Here is a 26,923-nt window from a genome sequence, read left to right on the forward strand (position 1 = left end):
GATTTATTTTTCTTACGAAACCTTATCAGAGCAAAATATTTTGCAGGGTGTTAAATTAAAACAAACGCTAGAATCTGAAGCATTTTTTTAAAATTTGATTTTTGGCGTCTCACAGGGGCGAAATGATATAAAATTTCTAGCAAAAGCATAATTATCGTTTATTTCTCTTATAAATACTCCTAGGGGAAAATGTAACCGATTTTTCTATAATTTTATTAATAGGGATAGGTTTATATTTTAACCGTATCAATGTTGGATTATTTATAGGAGTTATTTCTGAAGATATAAAAAATACTGGAAACAGTATGATTGAAGGTAGCAGTCGAGGATTCGTTCATAGAAGACGAAAAATGTTAACTATACTATGCGATTAGTCGTATTTTTATTTATGCGTGCTATAGTTTCAGCTGTCAAGTGCAATCCCGGCATTTATGAGAATAATAGAAATAGAAATTCACTGTATGAATTAACTCGGTTTTTATTATTCCATGTTTTTCCTCTATTCTGAAAAAATCCTGAAATTTTCACGCGTCATGTGGCACCTTTTGAGAGTCGTCGGTTGTGTCCGAGCGCGAGTCAACAGCCCCGAAAAGCCCACAAAGAGCGTCGTTGTTGTGCGCTCTCTCGCGCGATTAATTATTCAAAACAAAGTTTGCGCGTGTTCCACACAGCTAGCGGCAGCCTTTCTCCCCCCGCTCTCATTACCAACATGATGGCGATGGGGGATGCTGCGTGTGACACTGGCAGAATTTATATTTTCGCCTCTCTGCCGCCGCCGCCGCCGCTTCGTGCTGTTTAATCTGGAGACACGGGGTGACAAATTGATTCGCCCGGCGATTCGGCGTGGGAATCGGCGGCTCGGGTTTCGTCACGGGGCCACGCGACCCCGGTCACTCGATAGTCTTGTTTTCTATGATGTCTCAATCGGCCGTGTAACTGCAGATTCGATTAGTGCACATCAAGAAGTGCGTGAACGCGTTTGCATTTCGACCCTGCGCCGCTCTCACACGTATTGCTTGTCACAATCACTATCACTGCCGCCGGCTTGAAACTCGATACTGTTGGATATGATAACATCAACTGTTTTTGCTATTTAACCTCTCTTTTTACAAAATGCAGCGGGGATCAAAACAGACAAAACTCTATCCGCAAGCTAGCGATTACATTTTTTTTAAATTGTTGTTTCTAATATTTTAATCTCACGCTGCTGACGTGAGTTTAAAGGATGTGATTCACTGCTTCGTGCGTCACAGTTGGATAAATGGTTAAAATATTATCTTGGACTGTTTTAAACATACATTTTTATCTTATGTTAAAGAATTGAAATTAAATTCAATCGTTTCAATTTTTATTTTGGATTAAAACATGTCGATAAAAATTATGTCGCATGTTCCAGTGCTGATTGAGAGATGGAAAACAATTTTATCGACCCTTTTATAAAAAAAGAGTTTAGAAAATTGTAAAGTGGGAAATCCATTATGTGTTCTTATGGTTTTCCTCCATTCATATAATTTTATTCCTTCATACGTTGCAACAGCTGTTTTTTAACCACAAAAATGAGCTTTAGAAAGAGAAATAAGCACATACGGTTTCATTATGTTTCTTCCCATTACAACATTCCAAATGACCAAATAACAGCACTTCGCCAACTGGATTGAGCCAGGGCATCAATAGTATATTAAAAATATTACTTGAATTGTTGGCTACGACAAACAGTTGCTCAGATTGTTAGTTTAAATAATTTAATCTATAATATTGCTTCAGTTAAAATTAAAATTTTGCCAATTTTCTCCAAATATGATACCGCTCGACCATATTTTCTTGTGAACGGTGTTTCACAATTATCGGGGAAACTCCTCGTTTTGAAAAAAATATCAGATAGGGACAGTCGTTTGAAAAACATACTATATTTATGATTCTTTGTCGCGACTTTTCTTAAAAATGTACAAGCTATTTTAGTTTTCACTAAGAATCCTTGGGGATTAGTTCATTCATTGGATAAGATTAGCTGGGATTTTGAATTAATTAGTTTTATACTTATCATAATAAGTAAATGTATTTATTCTTAAAATTGAATTAGCAAATTTTGTTATTAGGGTCAGGTAAAATAAAAAAGGCATGATCTGCTTTAGATTAGATTTTTTTATTTGGTGTATCCCAACGAACAAAATAAGCATATTTTTTGCGTTTGTAAATAGGGTATTTGGCAACGATATAATATATATTCCTCATGCATTAATAGATAACTGTTATCAAATACAAATATAACCCATTCAGGAAGCCTATAAAATAATACATACATATATTCCTAGTATATTATTTCGTTCATACTCTAGACCAGGTTTCGAATCAACCTAATACTATGAACAACAGAAAAACAGTAAATTAGTAAAACTAATTAATATCAGCAATTCAATTATAATTTATAATTATTGAAACTGCTGAGTTCACTCACAGTTGTGCCACTGGTTTCTCCTCCATCTGTAACCGACTGGGAAATAACATCAAAACGGTATGATGCACTCCTCCTGCTGCGATTGTTCACCTGCTTATTAGCCATTGTTTTTCGTATATTCTTTTGCTCCCGGCTCAGCACGAACATCAAAAAGACAATAGCCACCTGAATCGCAATGACAATTAGCAGAGCGTAATTCGGGTGACTATTCTTCGCTAACAATAGTTCGTATTTTAAAGTAGCATTTCTAGATACATTAACTAAAATTTCTGTAACTAACAAGAATAGGCCATCAGAAGTGTTTTGTAGAGATTTGATCTGGTTAGTTACGTTCATTTGTGTTTCTCCCAGCCTGTTGGAGACTCTAGCAATCTCTACGTTTAAAGTTTCATTTAAAATATTGATAACATTTATAGCATATTCGGTGATGTTCAACGTTAAATTACGCAACAACGATTCTACATCTAGAGAACTGGAGCCTTGCGTAAAATTTTGTTTGTCTTGCAATGCTGAGCTAAGATTTTTTATAAACATCTCGTTTGAACCAGTATGTTTATCCAGAAAAGAGTTAGAGTGATTGTTCCCAGCGAAATGATCAAAATTGTTTCTCTCAAAGGCAGTCCCTGGAGTTGTTTTCAAATTTTTGTCATTTTGTCCCTTCGTGTTACTAGTATATTTTATTGTCGTAATATTTACGCTCTGAGACGTTGGACCAATTTCTAGCACCTTAGAATTTTCGGTGGTAAGTTTTTCAAAAATTTCCGAGGGTTGTTTCTCAGTGGGACTGGAATTCCGTATGAATGTTTTTGGAGTTGTGGAGTGCGAAGCCTCATTTTTCTCAGAGGTTTGTTTACTTAGATATTTTCCTGAAACATTTTCGTAATATACCACCTGATTCCCTCTAGAAACACTCTCGGAAATCGTGGAATAATCAGTTTTTTCAGTACTTTTTACCGAAGTATTTTCAAAAATGTCAGATCTCGTGTATTGTTCCCTCAGGTTTTGGGTAGAATGTCTTAGGACTTTTACGGTACTTCCAAACTTTTCCGGGGTGGTTGATGCGCCTTCAAATTGCGCAGCTGAATCTGGAAGAACGATAGCATTCCAATTATCAAATAAAACATCAAATCAGTTTTAATTTACCTTTGAACATCACGCAGATGATTGCCAGAGAGCAAAACGTCCGACGCCACGGATCACTTGAAATCCCCATCTTGCGGTAAAAAGAAACGGAGTTACACTGGTCTGGCGTACATACATACACAGTACAAAGCCAACAAAATTTCCTGGTTGCTCGCAACTTCCTGCCATATTTATTTCTGTAAAATCCCACATCCTCTGCTTAAATTTTGGCTTTTTAGTTCCTAGTTTGAGCTACGAAATCGTTTGAATTATAGTTTGAATATAAAATCCTACTCCATATTTGGTCTGAAATCGTATCTGAGCTATATTTGTTTCATAGAAAATTGCCGAGCTTTTATCCTATGAGTAACTTTGATAAAAAAAAACCGGCAGGGAACGACCTAAAAATATGTGTTGCCTATGGAAAACTGACCAAAAAACTAAAGATGTGATTTAAAATTGATTTTTTGCAATATTAAAACTTTTTATTTTAATAAATCTAGTTTTCTCTGTTCATTGAATGGTCTCTGACAAAATTTTAATTGGTATATAAATATATAGTAGCCATTTTATCCTATCACCCAAATTGTGAAAATTTTGAGTAGGGTCATGACTGATAATAGTCCATTTCATTGAGAAGAAAATAAGTGCAATCAGAAAAAAAATCGATTTTCAGTCCAAAATTACTAAAGATCAATTCGAGTGCTCCTCGGAAAAGTCGGAGAAAATAACACTAAAAGAAGACGTCAAATGCGATCAAAAGCTCTGAATAATTGACAGTTTTATCACAATGAGGGTAGCTGGAGTTGCCATGTTTATTAAATGATGTAACGGTTTACAATACATAAAAAATTTAATATTTTTCAAAATAATTTTATCTATTACTCTAGCGTTTTAGTTCATTGATTTATTATTAGTTTATAATTTCAAATAAAGCCATAATCGGGCAGAATTTATTTTTTATCAAGAGTTAGCTATAAAATATATAAAACCTAATATGCATAAGCCAGGGGTGACGTTCTTCCTTAGTATGTAAAAGTAATTGATATTCGAGAATGCTTTGCTTGGTTTAAGAACCTTTTTTGTTGATATTTTTACTTCTTAACCAAGAAATAAAAAAATATGATAAAAAAGATTGGCACTACCCGAATAAGTTTTAATTTTGTATAGGCTATATTGCCAATTATCCGTCCTTTTGCTGCATCCTTATTAAAAACAAAAATCTTCATAGGAAAAATATGAAAAAATTGCATTTTTGCCACAGAGAGTGGTCCTAAATATAATTGATTGTTTGTGAAATAAAGCAACAATTTGTCTCTACAGTATAAGCAACAGTCAAGTTTGGATTATGAAACGTTTAAATTTCATATTTGTACCAAATTTCTCAACAAATTAAACAGCTTGTCAATGCCGATTAATCGCTGGAAATCTTGAGCAGAAATTCGGTTGAAATTCATAAAGGTCAAATATATGGGGAGGGAGAGAAATCTTAGAAAATTAAAACTCTACTCATTTTTAGAAACGAAAAATTATTTTTCACAATTTTTCATTTCAGACCCACGCTCATGTGATTTAGCAACGACGTTCAGAAAATGTTTCTTTCGTATAAATTCAGAATTTTAAAATCAATTTTGCACTATTTCTAAAATAAATCTGGTTTTCTAGTTGTCCATTTGATGATCCTCAAATTGGTTCGATGTCTACCCAATGTGCAAAGAAATTTTAGAAATGGAGCGAGGAATTAAGCACTCTATCAAATTGGCCGTCCCCTTTTACCATTTTCGCGCGTCTTCAGAGAGACTCAACGGCGGCGCGCACTCTCGGTTGATAAAAATAAAAGCCGAGGACAAAAGTGTCGCGGGCGGCGGCAATTCCCAAAATGCCGTTCTCTTATGAAATGTTTATCCTGCGCGGCCGGGCCGTTCGCCTTTATTAAAAGTGGAGGCGCGCACACTCGCGCGGGCGTCTCGTGTCGCGCAATTATCGGTCCTCGCTGCTTGCTTTTATGCGGCACTGGAGAGGCTTTATGTTGCAATTGTCATAATGGGCGCCGGCACACACACACACATGCAGATAGATTTTTATTGTTATTGTGCCACAGCATCAGATAAAATTCGGAAAAGCTGCGGCCGCCGCACGCGGGAGAAGCAGCCGGAGCAGCTTAATCGGGCCCGTCTGCTCGTCCGCCGGCTGGTTGTACATCTGCAAGCACTTAAGGTGATTAAAAGTGAGTGTGCGAAAGAAAAGTGCACCAGAAAATGGAGCCAAAACTCACTCTCCAGCATCCGACGATCAGGGGGAACCCGCACGACAATAAGTCGGAATTGCTTTCCCCCTTCTCTGCTCTGAGACTTGAAACGAGATTCCTTCTTGAACATTTTATTGCTAGGGCTAATTTAAATCCACGATTTTGTTTTTCTTTTTGACCTCCAAAATTTGATCCTGCTGATCCATAGTCAACATATTTTCAATCTGCTGCAAAAATATTATTTTCTAAAAATGTTGGAGCTGTCCGGATTAAAATTTCAAAATTAAAATATATGTGCTCTTTTTTCTGGGGCAAAATGTTTTTATTTTTATTCGTGTACATTAAGTGAGATATTAGAAGAGAAAAGCGTATCATTATTTCAAAAAATCACGTTTAGGAAAATCAATAATTTGGACTGTTTTGAGACGATTATGTTTGGAAGAAATTGTTTGCGTATTTTCGACAGAATATTATGCTCACAATTACATAAGAGGAGTCAAAATATAGTTAATTAAACTTAAAAAATAATATTGTAAACAATTTAATGTATTTTATATACTATTGGTAAATATTTTATGTAATTTATTATAAACTTTAGTACAATTTTTAAGTTTTTTATTTGTAATAATATTGTATCTTGCACAATAAATTAAGTTATTTAAGGTCTTGTCTTCACTACATACAATAATTTAAACAAGTACTGTATAAACATATTATGCGTCTTCTTTAACTGGATTTAATTAAATGAGAAAATTTAATTCAATTCCTGGTTGAGGTAGAGATTACTAATGTTTTATTAAAATAGATGAACCAATTGAGGGCAATAAAAACGGCACACATATTTTAGATTATCATTAAAGGCCGTATTCTGCAGGAGTCTTCAAATATTTAATTTTTACTCACATCTCACATCACATTTATAATGTTCAGAAATTTGTACGTAAAACCTGAAAAATTACCATATAAACTGCTTCATTGCTTGATTTAATGAAATTTTAACGAATTAATTTTTATAATAACCAAATACATAAACGATTGAAATTTAATAATTATTTGCCATTTAATGGCCTGCACTGAGCAAGAGGGAACTGATTTTTTTTATTCTTTTGCGTTTCATTAAAAAAATAAGCAGTTCGAATTTTAGCAAAAGGTATGGGGTGGCAATTTGGCAATTAAAATATATTTAAAAGCGGTGAGTAAGAATGCTTTTATAATTAGAATTAAATTTTGCTCCTAAAATTGTGGCAAGGGGTAAGGTGCGGACCCTCTAATCCCTTCAGTCTTCTGTCATCCTACCCGTGACATTTCATCATTTTAGAAAATTGTAGAAAAAAAATAGAGATCAGACGAAGAAGCCTATGCCTCGATTCGCAGCCAATCGAACAAATCCCTTTGCCATTCGTAAAAGTAAGAGAGAACAGCGTGTGCATCGCCGTTCTGATGCTCTGTCCGGGATTTCCCCCGTTGGCCTGTGTGGCTGGCCGTGAGCGACGGCGCGCGCGCAAATAAAACAACAAAAACGCTGCCAAAGTCGTCATTCATGCGGCCGGCGGATAAATTTTTGATGCGGCCTCGTTGGCACATTGCTAATGCATGAGTCCGAGGGCAGGTATGCACGCGGCGCTGCTCGTAAAGAGTCGCACCCTACGACCGCGTGTCCACCAGCCCGGAGACCGTAAACTCGCCTGCTAATGCCGCCGTATTCAAAGATTTAAAATCCCTGTGGCCCCGTCGACCACCGAGCCAACCCACCCCGCACGCCCCCGCATAACCAACAACCCCCCTTTCGGACAATGCTAGTTTCGTGGAGAGAAACACTACAGTTGTCTACTTTATATATTTTAAAAAGCTATTGTTACAAATAAATTTAACGTTAATAAAATTACAACTACTATGCACAAAGATTATTTATAAAATAACAGAATTAGTTTAAATTAAAAATTTTGTAATTTTACATTTTAAAAGTATAAATGCGTGTCTGTTAGCGAAGAACGCTCTTTCAGTTGAACGTTGTAGGTTCTTTGATGAAATCTGAATCGATTTCAGATATTTCAAAGAGCTAGTTAAAATTTGTTTAATATATCAGTCTACTGGAAGGGAAAAAGCGTTTCTGCTAATTTACTTGTCAGCCTACCTTTTTTTAGAGAAAAATGTTCATTTTCTCACAAAATCATTTTTTCATTTTCATCCTTGAATTTTCCTGCAAAATTCAATTTAAATAAAGTTCTGCATCCAATAAAAAAATCGACTTTTAATTTGCTTAACGATAGGAGCAAACTTGTTGCGAAAGCCATACACAGTGCATTGCGACTTGCATTTGTCCATCGGCAGGGCCGTGGTCGCCCTATTGCTGGCCGGGCAATAAATCATGAGCGGGGCGACCATTGAAGGATGAGTTGCTGTCAAAGTGCACTCGGCCTGACATTATCGGCTTCTGATGGCACCAATCCATCCAAACACCAGGGAGCCTCTCTATCTCTCTGGCTGCTGCAATTATTGTGTCGTCTGTGTCTGTATCTGCGCTGCGCGATCACACCGAGACAGCAGGCAGCGCCAATTCTCTCACTCTGAGCAAGCGATAATTGGATTTCGCCGCACGCATAGAGATACAGATGACACACACTTCAATCATTGCACTTGCGAATCACCGAGAGGGGGCAATAATCTGCCCTGTCGAAATTCACGGGTTGGTCAAGGAAATTAATTTTTAGTTTTAAATATTAATTTAACGAAAGGGTTGGATAGATGATTTTTTTTCTGGAAATTTAAGGAAATGACCCAGATTTAGTGAAGGAATTCTAATTTTCCATAATTGGAAAATCTGGAAAGTATTTTCAATTCGCTTCGATTTTTTAATCTTTAATATTTTGCTGAGCTTGTATAACTTTGATACGAACTTATGGCTATAAGATTTGCGAATTTTAAAATAAATATTTTTAAATATAATTTGCAATATTTTAGGAATAAACTAGTTGATTTTCCAAAGGTTTTTCAAGTTAAATTGTTTGTCTTCTTAACTAAAAATGAAAAGGACGATACATTACTTATACTGCTTATACTTTTAACTAATTGAAGGACCAACAAAAATCAGTGAGTTAATGTCACAAAATTTAGATTTTGAATCTTGATCTATTTATTTAAAACAGATATCGATGGCTTCAAATGGAAATCAAGCTATCAAAACGAATCGCAGATTTTTTCTCAATTCAGTGATTAATTAGTTTATTTTGGTCCAAAATAGTCTCCTCTATAGCCTGAAGATATTTATTTGCAGTTTCTTCTGAAGAGTTAAAAAATCAACAAACTAATATTCCCAAGATATAAACGAAATCAAATTCTTTTTGAATAAAATTACAAAATTTTGTTTAAGATAGAAGAGGTATTATAATTTTCTTGTAAATTCTTTACAAATAATAAATATGACTTTGAAGCTGGCAAACAAATGTTTATAAATATTTTCAAAATTTAAAAGACAGAAGTTGGAAAAGATTAAGCCCCAAATGGATTTAAGTGTTTTAATCTGTTTAGGACAGATTTATTTGTGCTCCTTTGAAGTGTCCAGTTCAGATAAATAAATAATGCTCAGAATAATACAAGCAATGCTGAAAAACCAATAATAAAAAGGATTTAGTCCAAGAGTTGCAGCAATTGTCGTATAGAGAGGAGCATCTCGCTGCTCTCGTTGATTGCGTGTCAGGTGAGTCGGTGTCGGCGGTGCGCTTTCACAAATTGCGCCTGCACTCTCTCGACGGGCCAATCACTCGCGTGTCGGACAAAGCAGCTGCTGCTCGCGTCCTTGCGGGACTGGAAAAATTCAATTTGCCTGATTATGGCAGCGGCGGCTATAGGTCAAGTAGCCGGCAGATCGAATGACTCTCCTGTGGTTACGCGGATCGCGCTATTAATCACGGCGTGAAAAAGGGGTGGCTTGGGGGACGGTGGCCACCGTGCGGAACCGGCGGCCCATCTGGCTGTCTCGATTGTTCGGGCCGGCGAGACACGCACTTGCCCATCGCCGACAGTCAAAGGCCCATTATTAAGGGGCCATTAGAGCCGAGCAGCAAGTTCGACAGTTCAACTCTCCTCACGGTTATTTATGCCTCTCGACTTTTATTGCCAGCCGGCAGATGAGACTGCGATTTATGCTGTATGCGCATTCTTCGTGCACTCGTTGTGCGTTGATTGCTGTTTTATCTCTGACGTTCGCTTGTACTGCACCCCGATGAAAATGGATCGTTCAGTATTGTCGTTAAGATTAATATACGGCATAAGGTGCATGAAATGGGCGCGGTGATAAGACGAAAGACACGATTAGTGTTTTGCTATAATTTATGAAAGTCATTTTTAACGCCTATTAAATGATTACTGTCATTTAAATTCTTGATTTTAAAGGGGATCTTTATTGAAAATTTGATTTGATTGTATAGGATTATTGTCGCACGCATATATGCGTTTAATAATAAATTCATTCATTATTGAAAATTTGGGAATAAATTGGGAATTTTCCCAGACTGCTGTTTAGGAAGAGAAAAAACATCATGAAGTTAAATTAAAATTGCTATTGGCCGTTCCTAATCGTATTCGAGGAAAAATTTGGCGTCAATTTGCAACCTTCGCTTTTTGTTAGTAAAATTTATAAACGTGTACTCGGCATTCGGTGTATGACACTAAAATTTTTACATATTTAAAATATTTTGCAGTAATTTGCTGCTTCTATCGGAATAACTTTAGAGTAAGTGAACAGTACCATTTTTAACAATTGGGTTAAAACAGCTATTGACTTCTTTATTTAAAAACAAAGATTTTTCAAGCGTAATTTCCCGATAAAGTTGATCTTTGAAGACTAAAATCGAAGCATATCTTATCGGGAAAGAAACGGATTTAAGAATTCCTAAAGAATATATGTATTAAAATATATTAAAATCAATCTAAATCATAGAAAGGGATGAATTTTAAAAATTTCAACCAACAAAAATAATTAAATGAACCCACCAAATTTTAGTTTTCATTTATATTGCATATTTCAACTTATTAATGGATTAGCTGCCAATTTTGACTTTTTAAGACGGGTTTTTGGTTGGTTTTAGAAGCTTTGATTGGTTCTAGGTGATTTGAAGTATGGTTAAAGCGGCTTAATGATGGTTGAAAGTTTTAAAAAAATAGAATGAAGCTAATTTTGCAGCCCAATAAATTATATAGTTTTTGCTAGAGCTGATATTAACTCTTCTAGATATCACATTTGTGCAATTTTGTTTTTAAGTCGTAATTTAATTCAAGATCAAATTAAATTTGAAGAATTTCTATATTAAAAAAATGTGGACAAAGAAAGCCTCCCAGACGAATGAAATAATTTATTTGTTAAGATCCTCTGAATTAAACTTGAAGCGGAAAGCACGTTTAAAATTTGCAACCCTGGTGACGAGCAATAGAGAGGCGATTTTCTGGGAAACACGAACAGAGCGAGAGACGAAAATACGGAAAATACTTTATTTCGCGCACGCACAGTTGTTAAAATAAATATTTTTCCAAGTAGCGTAAAAAAGTCGAGCTATTTGCGATGGGCGCGTGTTTACTTTTTCCGGGACGGCACTGAGCAGCCAGGCAGATGAAGGAGCACGAGGGGGAGGCTGCGGAGGGTTAATCCGCAAGACAAACAGTGACATGCGGCTCGGCAAAATGAACCAGCAACAACAATTCCGCTCTCCAATTGATTGAGTCAACACGAAGCGGGCGAGCGAGCGAGCGAGCGAGATGAACGCAATGGAGCGACGACGACGACGACGACGACGAAGAGCGGCGGCGCAATGGAACGGCAGACACGCGAATTAAGATATTCAAACGCGTAGCGTCGACTTAATGACACAGCCATAACGAACCAACCTTCTGTCGCCGAATCGGCCGTGTTTATTTTTTTCTCTAATCCAGTTAGTTCCGCAACGCTTCTGCTGACGATTCGTTCATTTAACACTTACATTTACTTAATGATCAGTTTGTTCAACAATAGATGTCACCAACCTAATATTCACGAATTTAAACAGCTATTGGGGGTTTAAAATTTTAGAGTTTGGCTTAGGAAAGCTAAAACAAACCGGGCTAATTCTCTAAAAATTAACATAGGGCTTTTCAGCGCTAACATAAAAATTGCAATTTTTAACTTATGTTCAGAGGTATGGCTGGGAGATCCAGGAATTTTTCAATAATAGAGAATATTTTCAAACAGTTCTAACATAAGTTCAATTCTGCCACCTCTTCAATTTTTTATGGGGGGAAACTTTCTCACCGGTAAAAATATATATAAAATATATAAAAATGTCCCTCACAAAAAAATATAAAAATTGATAATTATTTCTCAAAAAAGGAAAAATTTAAAACGTGCGAAATTCCACAATTGAAGCTTTTCAATCGACTGAAACAGTTAATTTTACCCCGAAAATTAGTCTAAAACAGCAAGTGTTTTGCATATAATCGAAAATCCAACTTATATTTACGGCTCAATATAACGATAAATATTTCCATTAATTAATTAATCAAAGAATTCGATTTTTCATACTTGTTCAGTGAAATATTCACAATAGCATTGTTTTTAGTTCTCGAGATTAGAGTTGGAACTTTCAAATTTCTAGATTGAACCATGAATTACTGAAGGTTTTAGTTATTTTTTAACCATAATGAATTTTGTCACCATAGTCTATTCTTTAATTATTCAGTTCATAAGATTCCATATAGAGAATTTTGAAAATACTTAACTCACGACTTACTGTTAATCCCTCTGTCTCGAATTAATAATTTGTTATTTCGCTGTTTCATTCTGTTGGATTCACGAGACAAATTTACCCTTCTGATCTATTATTAATTTGGAATTTAGAAAAACATTATAAACACGTTTCAAATGCGTTCAAAAGTTGCAAAAAAATGTGATTTTAGAAGTTACATATAAATTCAGTAGTCAATAATAATTTAAAAGCCTCTGATCACGATTTATCACTTGCTCTTTAACCCTCAATTTTCAACATTCGAATTCTACGAGCGAGATTAAAGAGCGACATATGACGCGATGACAGTGCTAGTTAGTCCGAACACGCTAAATCGCTTGTAACGCGGAGTGTGAAACATCTGCGATTACATCAGCGCAATAAAACGCTATTATTTTCAACGCTGCGTGCAAGGTGGACTAATGTAAAAAAATGAGCGCGCTAGAACGGGGCGAGGGTGCGAAAAGCTGCTTCTGTGTTGTGAGTGAGTGAGCTGGCGTGTAAATGATTTGATATTCATTGGAGGGTGGGGGGGAGGACGGGGTTGCGGACACGACTTAATAGATTTAGAGAGAGCCGCCGGGCTGGAGGGTATAAATAATAAGCAGCAGGGGTGTCACAATAAATACACGAACCGAGCGTACATCTGGGATTACAAAGTGTAAATACAGTTTTATCAAACACGCCGTCGAAGAAAGACGCGCACGGGGAGCGTGAGGGTGGCTGCGCAAGTGGATCGAGTTAATTGAAGCAGCATGAAGTGTACAAAACTGCGGCTGTGAATGGAGTGAGTGGTGCAGTATGAGGGCCAAATGGGAAAATGTTCTTGATTATATTCACTCGCTATACGCGTCATGAGCTTGGAGTTAATTTTCGATAGAAACCAGCGAAGTGCTAATTGAGTGATACTTATTTCAAATTTTAAGAGTCATTCAGCTCCATTCGTCATCATTCTAATTATCTGAAAATAAAAAATATAGATAAGGATGAAGTAAGTGCTTTACAATACATAGGCTTATACAATTTATTAAAGCATAAACATTATAAAATTAAAATTATTTTGCTAAATATTTTATAAACGATAAATATACATGATACTATATAATTTATACTTACAACAATTATTAACATTAAATTAATTTTTTAAAAAATTATTTTTTAAATTATAGTTTAATATAATTTTTATAAGAAGTCGCAAAATTTAAATTTTAAATTATTTATATTTAAAATTGTAAAATAAATATATTTTTTCAGTGATCTAAAATTGTAACAGTTGCCCTAGCTGGTTATGGTTACAGCTTTGATCACCTACTTTGATGTTGGTAATTGAAGACAAATAATTATTTAAATTAATTTACAATGTAGCATTCAATAAAGCACACAATGCGCATTGTAGAGGAACACTGATAAAAAATTATTGATATATTCTTTTTGTCATATGCAAAATCGAATTTCAAAACTGAAGCCTAAATTAAAATGTCGCACTGTAAATTTTCAAGCCGATCGGCTGCAAAGTATGTATGATTTGCAAACAGTGAGCACTTTCTCCCTACTGAAAACAATAATTAGTTTCGTTGAATGGAGGCACGGAAAAACTGTTTACATCACTTTGAGAAGGAGATTGACAATGTTTAGCAAAAGTTGATGGATTGCCCCTTATTCCTAGCAAATTTCAAGGGTTTGCGATACTTTTATATGATTTTAAATATTAAAAAATAATGGTTTCAATTAATATTAACGGAAGTGAATCACAATTGGGTATCTTTCTCGGTCTGAATCATTTTGAGATCAGCAACTGACTACTTGAACTCAACAGGATAATAAAAATTACTAAAATTTTCAACGCATTTAAAATGACAACATTGAAGGGCGCTTTAATATTATAAATGTAATGAGGTCATGAAAATCATCTCTATAATGCAGTCGGTCTGCAAACAGCATAGTATTGCCCTTCTCTCCGTGACAAAACAAAGCATCAATAATAGTTACATATGGCGTGTGCATTTAAAGCTCGTTTCTGCCATTTCCGAACGACTTGATCAACGCGCAGACCCACTTTCAAAGCGCGACGGGGTTGACAGATGCAAGAGCGGAAGGGGCGAATCTCCGGCGGCCAGTGCGGCGGCAGTGGCAGTGGCAGTGGCAGCACATCTCCATAATATGCATTGTTTATTTGCCCGTGCAGCATCCGCGTACACACACAAATCCCCAAACAAAGCCGGCGAGCCTAGTTCAAAGTGTGCAGTTATAGCTGATTAGCCCGGCACAAAGCAGTGCAAACATTTGCACGGCCGACACGAGGGTCAATATTTGGTCCAAGAACGGCGAGAGAGCAGGTGCCTTTCCGGCGTCGTCTTTCGCTCAGCCAGCCAGCCAGTCACTCGTTAATTGGCTTGCGCGAGAGAGCTGTTAATTGGCGCCGATTTTGACGCGCACCACTGCCCCCAATTAAACCTTTTTAACACACGACTGCTTAATTCAAATGGCGCGTGATTTGATTGACGGCCGCGGGATTACCTCCTCGGATTTATCAATTCATACGCGGATAAACGAACCAGAAGTGAGGGCCAAACGCGCATCTATTTTTAATCACCATTCCAAATGACGAATAATAAATTATGAAACGCGAAATTTGGTCGTGTCATTATGATAAATACATGCCACTTTTGTTCAGTCTGCTGCAAAAAGGAACTTTTACATAAAATTATACGATCAGTCACTTCTATACGAGTTTATTTTTTGAGAAAAATGCTGGGTTTCAACTGTTATTAGATCCATGCTGAATTCTTAGTCAAAAGTATATTTTTGAAACCTGATAAAAAAATAATCAGTTTAGGCATTAAAAATAAAATTTTGATGAATCAATTAAAAATATTTTCTACAAAAGCATATGCATGGTGACCCTATAACGTCAAATTAAGAAGTCCGTGTCCAGGAAAGGTGCATAGTACTGGCAGGGGTTTAATATTTTTCCTTTTTAATAAAAAAGCATACCTTCCTAACACTTTAAATAAATATTTGTTTTAATATATAATATTAAACTTCAAATTTGGGCAATATTGAGGTTTCACTTAGAAAAATTATGGGAAATTTAAAAAGTTTAACAACATTTTTACTTGAGTTAACCTGTCTTAAAATTGCGTTATTAGTACTCAACTGGCGCCTGAATGCTAAAAAAATTGCCTATTGGACTGTCAAATTCTAAAAAAGCACAGAACATCTGAAGATATTTAAACTGTATTTTCCAGGTTTCAATAAATCTCCACAGTCCCAAACGCTTTCCATGATGTGCATTTCTCTCAACATATTGTGTAAATTTTATGGTTGCAGGTGTGGTTCCAAAACCGACGGGCCAAGTTCCGCAAGCAGGAGCGGCTGGCGCAGCAGAAGGCGAACCAAGGCTCGTCGGGCACAAACGGCGGCGCCTCGACGCCCGGCAGCGACGTCGGCGGGCCGCAGAGCCAGAGTTCGACGCCGGGCGTCAAAAGCGAGCCCAAGTCGCAGGGCAAGGACGGCTCAAAGTCGAGTGGCGGCATGAACAACCAGTCCCTCGACATCAAACCAATCAATAACGGATCAGGTGAGCTAGGTAGATTCTCTATTTCACCATTTTTCGAGTCAAATTAGCATGTTATCGAATTGAAAAATTTGTCATTTCGTTTAATTTAGGCAAATCAATATTGGATAATATAAAAATATTAAAAATTGCTGTTAAGACTGTGGCCAATGAGAATTTTCGTTAAAATGACTCAACAAGTCATTTTATTCTTGCTTCAGGCCCAACTTCCATTATTTTGGCACTGCTCCCACTGAACCTGAAACAACTGCAACTTTGCCTGTCTAATTGAAAAGCTCACTCTGCTAATGCCACTCTGTGGCGCAATAAATGATTGGTTTTTGCAAAGTTCTGCTTATAGAGCCTATTTAAAAATTAATAGCTCACGTCCCAGTTAAAGTAATGAGGCAAGATGTAATTTTCCGCGAGCACACGTGGTTTTCATGTGGATCAAAGGAGAAGAAGCAACTGAATGATCTGAAGCGCTCTCAGGGGCTCAGGTGGTAGCGAAACCCTGAATTAACCTCCTCCACGAAAGCAGGGAGAAGAGGGTGACAGTGAGAGAGAAAATAAGTCCACCAGAAAACCTTCGACGCTTTCCATAGCTCGTAGCACAAAAATAATCAGGAACACTGAAATTTTGGATCAACAATTGCACAATATGAACTTATTAAAAGTCCATTACTTTGACAGAGTGGCAGAAAGATTATCACAAATAACAACGGGCAGACAAAAATTTAGAAAAAAAAGAAATTTTAGTAAAAATTTCAAAAAATCGTTAAATATTATTAAAACCAATAATTATTGCGGTTTACATCCATTCCTGCATCTGTGTTACTACAAAAAACAAGTTTCGCAGCCAAGAAAAACGGACAAACTTTCTGAAAAGGGATGAATTTGACACTGCAAATGAAAAAGCAGCGTGACGCAAAGAAAGAGCAGCCAACTTAAACACTCACACAGCAAGAGAAGAAGCAAGAAAATTTCTTGATTTGCTTTCTAGCGCGCCGGGTGTTTGGCTTGGCGCGCGTCTTGAGGGTGTTTTCCCCTTTATTTTGCTGCACCCTCGTTCTATTAGCTTAATTAGGGCTCCATATTCTTGCGAGCTAGTTCGTCTTCGTCAGAGCCGCTCTCTCACTCGCTCGCTGCAGCCTCTCTCTCTCTCTCTCTCTCTCTCTCTTCGCTCTCTCTCGTGCTCTGTGTGTGTGTGCTGTGCCAGGCCTAAAGAGTTGACAGTAATGGAAACAAACGAGCGGCATGCAGCAATTTTCTAGATTAAACGTCAGGGCAGCAGCACAGCACACACACAGCAGCGGGCGGCAGGGATGCGCGAGAGAGCGAGCGAGCGAGCGAGACCATTGTTCGTTCGTTCCCTGCCTCCGCGCCCCCGATCCCCTCGAACTTCTTCCTCCTAGCCGCCCGCTCTCACATATGGACCCGGCCTGCGGTGTTCTCTTTTTAATGCGCCTGCAATCAGCATATCTCTCGCGCCAGACAAACAAATTCATTTTCCAATCCGATGTAGAGCGCTGGAAAGAAAGAAAGAAAGTTTGCTCGCATTCCCTCGCGCCGTCTGGAGTGAGCAAACTTTCTGGGTCTTTCGGTAAACACATTAATTACTCGCAATTAGCTGATCTAGCTGAAGTTTGTACGAGAAGTAAAGTTCGTTAAATGCTGACAGAAATTGTTATTGCTGATGGTTGTCGTTCTATAACAAATACCAATTCAAACTAAAAAAAATACTTTCCTTTTTGAGTATACAGCTAAACCTTGAATTACAATTTTATTTTTTTTTGCACGGACCAAGACAAAGAACAAAACTACCTATTACTATATACACTGCTCAATTTATTTTAAATCATTTTTGGGGTGTATTAAATTTATTATAAATAAGAGAAAAAAATTGAATTTTAATTAGTTTCATAATTTTCCTACGCATTGGCGCTAGCCTGGGTCATTTTATTCACAAGTTAACCAAAGTCAAAACACGTGCCAATGAATGAATTTAGGATTTTTCAAAATACTAATATTATATATTTATTCTTTAAGCTGTTATGTCTTTCTGCAATCATTTTGAAAAGCTAAGCTTATCGGAGGAAAATCCTATTTTAATCTGACACTATATATAGTTCTGAAAAACTGAAATTAAATTAAGTCTTTTTATCAGTAAAACATAACTATTTTTCAAATATATTGTTGATAAGAAATTCTAAAATTATATTCTTGTATACATTTTTGTATACGTTTGGATACATTTAAACGAGAGGAAAAAGGCTACAATTCTATAATATAAGCAGTCGGTGCAAATTAAAAAGAAAAAAACTGACTAGGATATTTCAATCGTTTCCTGGTGACCTATTTCTTTTCTTGCACATTAAATTTTAATTAGTTATTCATTGCCAGATCCAATGAAAATGGGACTGTGTTGACTGTTGGTCAAATCGTTTTCTTTACCGATTTCGATTCCTCTCGTTGAGATCGAGTCATCAGTGTATTTTTGAGACACTCTTAGTTTGAAAAAAAGAATTAGGATTTCAAAGTAATTAGAAAATCCTCACCATTTGAAAAGCATGATGCTAACTTCGCAGTCAATTTTCTCAAAAATTTACAATGCTACTTCTACATAAGTCAATTTTGGCTCTAAAACTCAATCCTTATAGAATCCTTTTTGAATTTATGCATAAAATCCACCCTCTTTAATGGATGTCTGGCTGAATTCTATGTAACTAAAGGTGTAAAATGTATTTTTATATACAGTAACAGTAATTTTTGTTGCATATCCAATTCATTTTCTTTGTGTATCACGCAGAGTAAGCGCATTGTTCGTTTTCAAACAAAATCCAATTTTTTGATATCACAATCATTTTGTCGTCGCTGGCGCGGCAGGAGCGATGCACATGTCTGTCTGCTAAAAAATGCATGAGCCGGCCAAAGTCATAACTCAATTTGCCGGCGGATCCAATCGAGGAGGGCCTGCTCCTCCCCGGCCACCCGTTCGCTCGCCGGGCTCATGGCTTGGCTGCTCGTAACATCAGAGAGAACGGCAGCGCAGACGGCTGGCAACTCGGCCCGGCTCTGACAAGTGGCAAATAATGCGCTCGAGCTCTATTATTATGCTCTCCAGACGGCTCGCAGTCCGTAAATCATGCACTTGTAAATAATAAATTCGAATGTAACGCCGTCCTCTCGAGGGTTGCCGCCGACTTGATTTACTTGCCGTTTCACACTTTTGCAACGGCGAAACTGATTTCCATGCGGAAAACTGTCCAATTGCGATTTGTAGCGTTGTTTACGTATTCTGCTTGGGTATGAGATTTTCGTTTTTCTTATGACACGTCAAATCATAATTTTTCCAAGAGTTTGAGTCGTAAATTTTTCTGCCAGCGCCAAACATTTTAAATATTTTGATCTCGCCCATCTCGAAAAAGTTTAACCGATAAAAAATGACTTAATTCTTGCTTGTTTTTTTTATTTGTTTCTAGAGGAACGCGAATTTTGACCATTTTAATCTTAGCTAAATTCAATAACGAAGCAATAATGATCCACTTTTTGTTCGCAGTGCACAAACTGGACGAAGTGAGCAACAACAACAACAAGTGGTCTCCGTCGGGGGTGGTCGGGGGCGGCTCTTGCGGTGGCAAACTGGGGAATGTGGGGTCGGGCGGGTCGGTGGGCCAGGGCCAGCAGCAGAACCACCTGCTGGGGCCGTTCTCGTCGCTGCTGGGCTCGTCGGGCCCGGCTGCCGCGGCCGCCTTCGTCCTCGAGCACCACCACTCGGCGCCACACCACTCGCAGCTGCACCACAAACAGCCGCCCGCGCAGGCGCCGCACCTCTTCTGAGACTCGACCCTGCTGGCCGAGGCCCTGCTCCTCGAACTGCCGGCCACCTGAGTGCGAAGAAGAAAAGGCAGCCGCTTGTTCTCATCTCGCACCTGTACAGTGTGTAGGAAATGGCGAGCAGAACGCCGCTTTTCTCGCCTCTTTCCCTCTCCGGTTTTAGTCCGCCAACTAGTCGCACTCGGCCTGGTGGCGCCACTGCTTGGACTTACACGTGTGAAACTGCCCTGTCTCAAAGGCTTTGTAAAGAAAAGGACTTGACGACCTATTCAAAAATTGATAATTCAAAGAAATTCTTGGTTATGGAATCATCAGAATTTTATTGGATGGGGGCCTGGAAAATTATTTCTATGATCTAATGAATTAATTTACTATGCATATTATATCTTGTCAAATTTTTCATTGCATCCAGACAGGCGCCCAATTTCATTAAGATTATAGCCAACCAAAAAACACTGAAATTGCTCTAATTCGGCCATAAAGGTTTCATTTGCAAGTCCTTTACACTTTAAAAGCGTTGCAAACATTTCTGCAGATATTGTATAGCTAAAGGAACCACGGATAAATAGTCTTTGTAAATAATTAAAACTAAAAATTGCGTCCAAGCAGTGGGCCGCCGAGCGAACTCTCTGCATTTCTAGTCATTATATAAACAAACGCAGCGAATTTTTGATTTCCCAGCTGAATGTGTATGTACGTACAAAATAATCGTGTTAATGGCTGACTTATGAATGTGTTTGTTAGGAATAAATGACTCGTGTATGTATACTCGAACAAAAAATATACACCACACTCCAACACGTGCACACGTCGCTCTTTTATTTCCAGCTCACCCGTGCTCTGCTCTGCTGTTTCATTTTTTCGCGGGTTGGCGTGTATTTTTTTATTATTTATTTACGGCCATCGGGCTGCTGTGTGATGTTTTTTAATTAGTTTACAATGCCCGAGTTATTTCAGCCAGCCGGACATAATTGAGAATACATTTTCCCTGGCGCTCCCCTGCGCTGCAGCTTTTTTCCAGCGCAGCCCGCCATTCCGCCCGCCGCCGCCGCTTTTCCATGTCATAATTACACGCACGCACATATCATTCCGGCGCCATTTTTGCCTCTGTCTCGTATATTTTTTGCCAGCGCGGCCCTAAATGAGATTTGTGACATGCGAGCCCGCGCGGCCACACACAACACACAGAGCTGACTGCTCAACTCGCAATTATCGTCTCTAATTTTCAAATGCACAGTTTTGCTGTTCATCAACGCAGAATATCACACACGACCGTTTTTGCCACGTGCACGTGCATCTTTATTATTTTTTGTGAGGCAAAATTATTCAAGAAATAAAAGCTATCGAATTTCCAAGCTCTGTGTGGATTAATGCAGGATTTACTTTCAGTTAAATTATGATATAAATGTTTTCAAATAACACTTTTGTTTTGTATAGGCAGCGATTACTTCGGTCTCATCAGCAATATTTTACCTCGTCCAAAACAAAATCCAAACCCCAGGTACGAGCTTCAGAGAACTGAATCGTCGAGAAAGGCCGGCTTTACCCTCATTGTATTAGTGTAAAATCAAACAGAGGATACAGTGGTAAAATCTTGTCAACCCTGCAACTCATCCTTCCTACACAAAAATTCCTATCTTCAAATTTCTATCCTCTTTATAACAATAAAAGTCAGAAGGACTTTTCCAACACGAGAAAACACGCACACAATACAAACAAATATTGTATAATACGAGAAAGAAAATATTCCTTGTATCTTTCTGACAGTTGCAACTAATGACCTTTTCAGAGAAGATGATGAATAGGAAAAATGAACGAGAAATCATCCCATATCAGAAATAACTTTTATGAACAGAAAAATAGAATGTACACATGCATATGAGATTAAAACTTATTTATTTAGCTCATTTTTCCCAATTCAACTAATCAATTCTTGAGATTTCTTGTAAATTTTTGGATTTTTGTAGCTGAGTGAGCTAACCTTTGGATTTACAATTTTGTTACTCATGCAGAGGACATCACGTTTAAATTTCATTTTCTACGATTTTATGTATTACTTGAATTTAACCAAGTTAAGTGCTGGATTTAAAATTTTATTAAGAACACCCAGTAGATAGCAAAGTTTCAATTTCATTAATTACCAGAACTTAAACCGTCTCGCAAAAAGAAATAATAACGCCAGAGCAAAATAGTTGAAACAATATTTTCAAGGCTCCCATAAAAAGATTAGATTCACTTTATTAGAACAAAAATTAAAAATATTTTGAAATACATCAATCTAATTGAGGAGAAAGATGATGTTAAAATAATTCCTTCTGAAAATATTACAAACAATGAAGTATTTTAACAATTTTTGTATCATTAACCAATAACCAATGAAAGCAATGCAAATTCGTAACTCGTAACTCAACCCGGCCCTGACCAAAACGGGCAAAAGCAATAAAGAAAAATTATTGCTCTTTGCGCGGCAATATTGCTGGCACAGTCGTCGCGTAATCCAATTATGCCAATTAAAATATCGATGCAGTGGCGAGGCTATATTTCTGGAAATTGCGCTCGCCGGGCCGCATGAATTGTAGATGAGCTGCGGCTGTTTTGTTGTTCTCTGCACCAGATTGGAGGCTCGGCGGCTCATTACCGCCGCACTCGCTCTCCGGCTATTTGTCCGGCAGGCCTGATTTCCCTGAAGGCGATGAAATATTCAAAAGTGCCCAAGACGTCAGCGCGGGGCAAAACTTCTCGCCGGGCTCTCCTAATTATTAATTGCCGGCCTAGCTCACTCACCTCCCGACCGAAGAAAAAGGGCCCGAGAAGCAGCACAGAGCGCAGAGCGAAGAGAGAGAGAGCTCAGGCAGAGGCGGCTTATTTTTGTGCCGAGGATCGTCGCTAATTTGATTTACAAAAGCCCTTTTCCACCGTGCACCGGCACTTTGTTGACTTTTTCTTTTAATTTCGGCTCTGCGCCGCCGTGACAGCAAAAATCGAGAGAGACCCAGCGAGCGAGCAGAGGGAGAGCAGAGAGGACGGAAAACTAGCATGCTGTGCCGCCGTAATTCATTGATTTCCTGCTTCCTACTGACCGCTGCCACAGACAGATGACACAAACATCGTAAATGCTCTTCCAAAATACGAAATGAACGATTTTGTTCAAATTTTTGTTTTCACGGATAAAAACTATCAACAAAATCTAAGCTTCTAATCTTGTAGAACCATCACATATATTTATGTGCATGAATCATCATGCAGCTTATCTAAAAACTCTACAAGTCGGTTTTCTATTTCGTCAGATTCCCAATTTATTCTTCATCTTTGAAAGGTTGACCTATTTATATAGTTTTCTGTAATGAATAAGGGAGTTTTTTCTGTTCATTATTTCAACCGGAACATGCAAATTTAGGATAATTCATTTTCTAAAAACATACTAAACTCAGCATAAATTTACAGTTTTTTAATTAACTCGTGGAAGAAAAAATCTTGAATGCGGTGAGGGTAAAATTTCGTCCAGAATTCGATATCAAATAAAACACAAAGCAAAATTTTACCTATATAGGTGATTTAAAAATTAATAACTCACGTTTCAGTTGAAATAATGAGGCAAGATGTAATTTTCTGCGAGCGCACGTGGTTTTCATGTGGATCAAAGGAGGAGAAGCAACTGAATGATCTGAAGCGCTCTCAGGGGGTCAGGTGGTGGAGGAACCCTGAATTAACCTTAAAGAAGGGGGAAGCGGCAGAATCGAACAGAAAAAATACCTCCCTGAGTAATAGCGCCACCACCAAAAAAACTTCGAAGCTTTCCATAACTTGTTAAGGAGAGTAAATTCATTATAACTCGTAACACAGATAGTCAGGAACACTGAGAGTTTGGATCAACAATGAGCCTAAAATTATCCGGAAGAATTTTAACAATAGGATTTCTGAATATTACACCAGTTTGGTATAAGCCCTTAGTGTTAGAAGTCGCCAGCAGATGACGTCACTGTATACTTACGTAATAAATACAGTATAATTAACAACTAACATTCTCAATGATAAATTGTGAATTTATGATTTGGAAATAGTCAAAATATTTTCGTGGCATAACAATTAGCTTCCCTGAAAATTGGAAAACATAATATATTTCATAAATATTTGCGTCGTCTAATTCAGTGTAACAGTGAAAGTGTGATAGTACTCCAGAGACATATTCCATGACTTCTACAAAGAAGGCAAGTTTCCTCATCTCATGATCCTTGTTTCAATTTGGCGCAGGCAATACTAATTTGTAATTTCCCTCTCTTTCAATAATTTCTTTGTGTGAATTTTTCTAACAGTTGCTTGCGGTGTGGTTCAAATATTGACTAACTTCCAATAAGACTTGAAAGAAAACATTCAAAATAATTTTAATCATTTATTCGTCCATTTTTTAATTCATTCCATATGTAAAGAGGAGATTTTCTATAAATTTTTCCTGCGAGTTTTTCATTCAATATTTTCTCCCCGTTTGCAAATGCATTCATAAAGATAGCGAAAAGATGACGCATATGTACAATCAAACTACTATTATTTCTTTAGACACATAAATACAGTTCAAAATACAAAGAATTATTTTCACCATCCAATAGAACATGGCGATGGAATATAACGAAAAGCTGTTGGCATTGACTGCATTGAGGGTGCTGAATTTGAGTAGGAACAGGTCCTTATTCGAACTCGCGGCAGAAAAAATCGTGAAAAACATCAACCACTTCATTGATAATGAGAGTGAAAGCCTACGTCTGGCAAATTATCGTGAGTCTCTCTGTTAACAAGTATATCAAATAAATTAACAATCAATTAAAAAATTTCAGCAAAAATGTTTCTGCGGAAAATATTAAAAGCGTTCCTGTCCCAGAGTTTTAAGTCTAATGATGACGTAACCATGGATAATTTCAATTCCAAAGTAAAAATATTTGAGTTCTTGATCATCAATTCAAAGCCGAAAACTATTGATTTGGAAGGGTTGCTGACTTTTTGCCCCGAGAATTCGAAACTAGAGGAGCTTACGAGGGTATATTATTTCAATCATGCGTTTTCTGTGCATCATTTTAATACTGCTTCTCCACAGGTCGTGAAACTGATAGCTGCTCACGCCCCTGACATAAAGTCTCTATTTATTTGCTACGAAAAAGACTTTTGTATCAAAATCGATATTGGATGTATGGTGGAAGCGTTGTGCAAGCTGAAGAAGCTAGTAAAGCTTGTAGTTGAGTATATGACAATTAAATATTCAGACTTAAAGGAAATTTGCAAGACACTCCGAAATTTGTCTCATCTCGAAATACCAATTGCTTTCAATTCTTTAAAAGAGAACAGCAGTGACAACCTCACTGTAGATTTTGGTGACATCGAGGACTTCAAAAGATGCTTTTCGGCTTTGAAAACATTTCAATTTGACATAGTTATGAATGATCAATTTGCTACTGAAGACGAAGAAGTTGTGTTATCAGAGATGTGTATTAGTCACCTGCCAAAACTTGAGATAGTTCAGTTCTCTGCAGATAATCTAGATATCCCTCAAGTCTCTATGAATCCAAGAGCTCTTTCGAAAACCTCCAATATGCGGCATTTGTGCGTGAACGCAGGTTGGGAACTGTCTAAAGAAGTGTTTTGCAACCTTACTCATCTGAAGGTACGCCATTTGAGATAATAGACTTAAAAATGGATTTGTTAAATATTATTTTCGTGACAGAAATTTGAAATGTGATATAGTAAATCTATTTAACATTAAAAGTGAACAGGACGATTCCATCCAAATTTCATAAATATTTTTCCTTTCCCCCTAAAAATTAGCACTTTTACTGTAGGAAAAATTGATTTTATTTCTAGACTTTTTTAGTAATTAACAAATGCATTAATTGGTGTATAATCAACCTGGTTTCTTATGTTTTCCACATATGCTTATCTGACGACATGTGCAAATCTACTTCATTTTTAGATTTATTGGAGCCATGACGGAATACCAGCTGCGTATCTAGGGTTCCCCAAGATCAAATGTATTGTGTTAGATTGCGTGCCGACAGTGGAAATATTGAAAATCTTTACTGCTTCCTACGGTCCTAATTTGAAAACTCTGAAGGTACGCTTTAATGAAAATGGAGAACAAAATTGGTATGAGGACAGCGACGATAGTGACCAAGACAGCGACGAAGATAGTAACCAAGACAGCGAAGAAGATAGTGACCAAGACAGCGAAGAAGACAGCGAAGAAAGTGACCAAGACAGCGAAGAAGAAAACGAAGTAGACAACCAATTGGAATTTAGAAGTATTTTCATGTCGTGCCCTAAGCTGGAAGTTCTTGGCTTGGATAACAACTTACAGACGATGCAAAGCCAATCAATTTTTTTGCGGAGCTCAGAATGTTGGAATGGATATTACCATTGGAAACGTAAGATAGAATCGATGCCCTTCCTTAAAATGTTAATTATTGATCCAAATGTTTCAGTAATAGGAAAGCCTGCCTGTCCAACATTTTATCGGCGCCAAAACTCGCTGATATTTTTTTGTGTGGAGAAGACTTTGATCTAAATGACATGAAGAAGGTTTCGTCCATGATTTCAAACCAGCAGATCTTAAGACAACTAAAAAGTTTGACCTTTCAACTAGTACTGTCAGAGAGGAACGAGGAATATTTTAAAGGAGTCAGCAACCTACTTAAATGTGCTTGCGCGTGTCTCCCCAACTTGACTCTTATTCAGATTCAATGCTATATCGATTTCAAAATATTATCTCCAGATTTTCACCTATGGAGTGATAAGCCTTTCAAAGTTTTTGAATGGCTCGGGGATGGAGAGCTGTACAAGCACTTTGAGCTCTTATCTCAGCATAGTATGTCACAGACATGTTTTTACGTCAACTTGGATTCAACTGTTAATGCAAAAGCAGAAATTTATGCCTGTGCTGAGTGCAAACAGATGCCATTCAAAGAATGGTG

At 37.3% G+C, this 26,923-nt stretch overlaps 1 protein-coding gene across 2 annotated transcripts in view; it reads left to right on the forward strand.

Moving 5' to 3' along the window:
* Nucleotides 1–21,235, forward strand: part of LOC135948617 (paired mesoderm homeobox protein 2B-like) — a 33,815-nt gene extending 12,580 nt beyond the window's left edge. The window contains exons 3-4 of one of the 2 annotated variants that reach the window (XM_065497978.1): nucleotides 15,908–16,166; nucleotides 19,693–21,235. In XM_065497978.1, coding sequence (XP_065354050.1) covers nucleotides 15,908–16,166; nucleotides 19,693–19,973 — 540 coding nt within the window. In that variant the 3' untranslated portion in view covers nucleotides 19,974–21,235. The remainder of the gene's footprint in view (nucleotides 1–15,907; nucleotides 16,167–19,692) is intronic. The other variant, XM_065497979.1, reaches the window with a different exon arrangement.
* The last annotated feature ends 5,688 nt before the right edge of the window (nucleotides 21,236–26,923 follow it).

Source organism: Cloeon dipterum, chromosome 1, assembly GCF_949628265.1.
Source record: "Cloeon dipterum chromosome 1, ieCloDipt1.1, whole genome shotgun sequence".
In the NCBI taxonomy this organism is placed as follows: domain Eukaryota; kingdom Metazoa; phylum Arthropoda; class Insecta; order Ephemeroptera; family Baetidae; genus Cloeon; species Cloeon dipterum.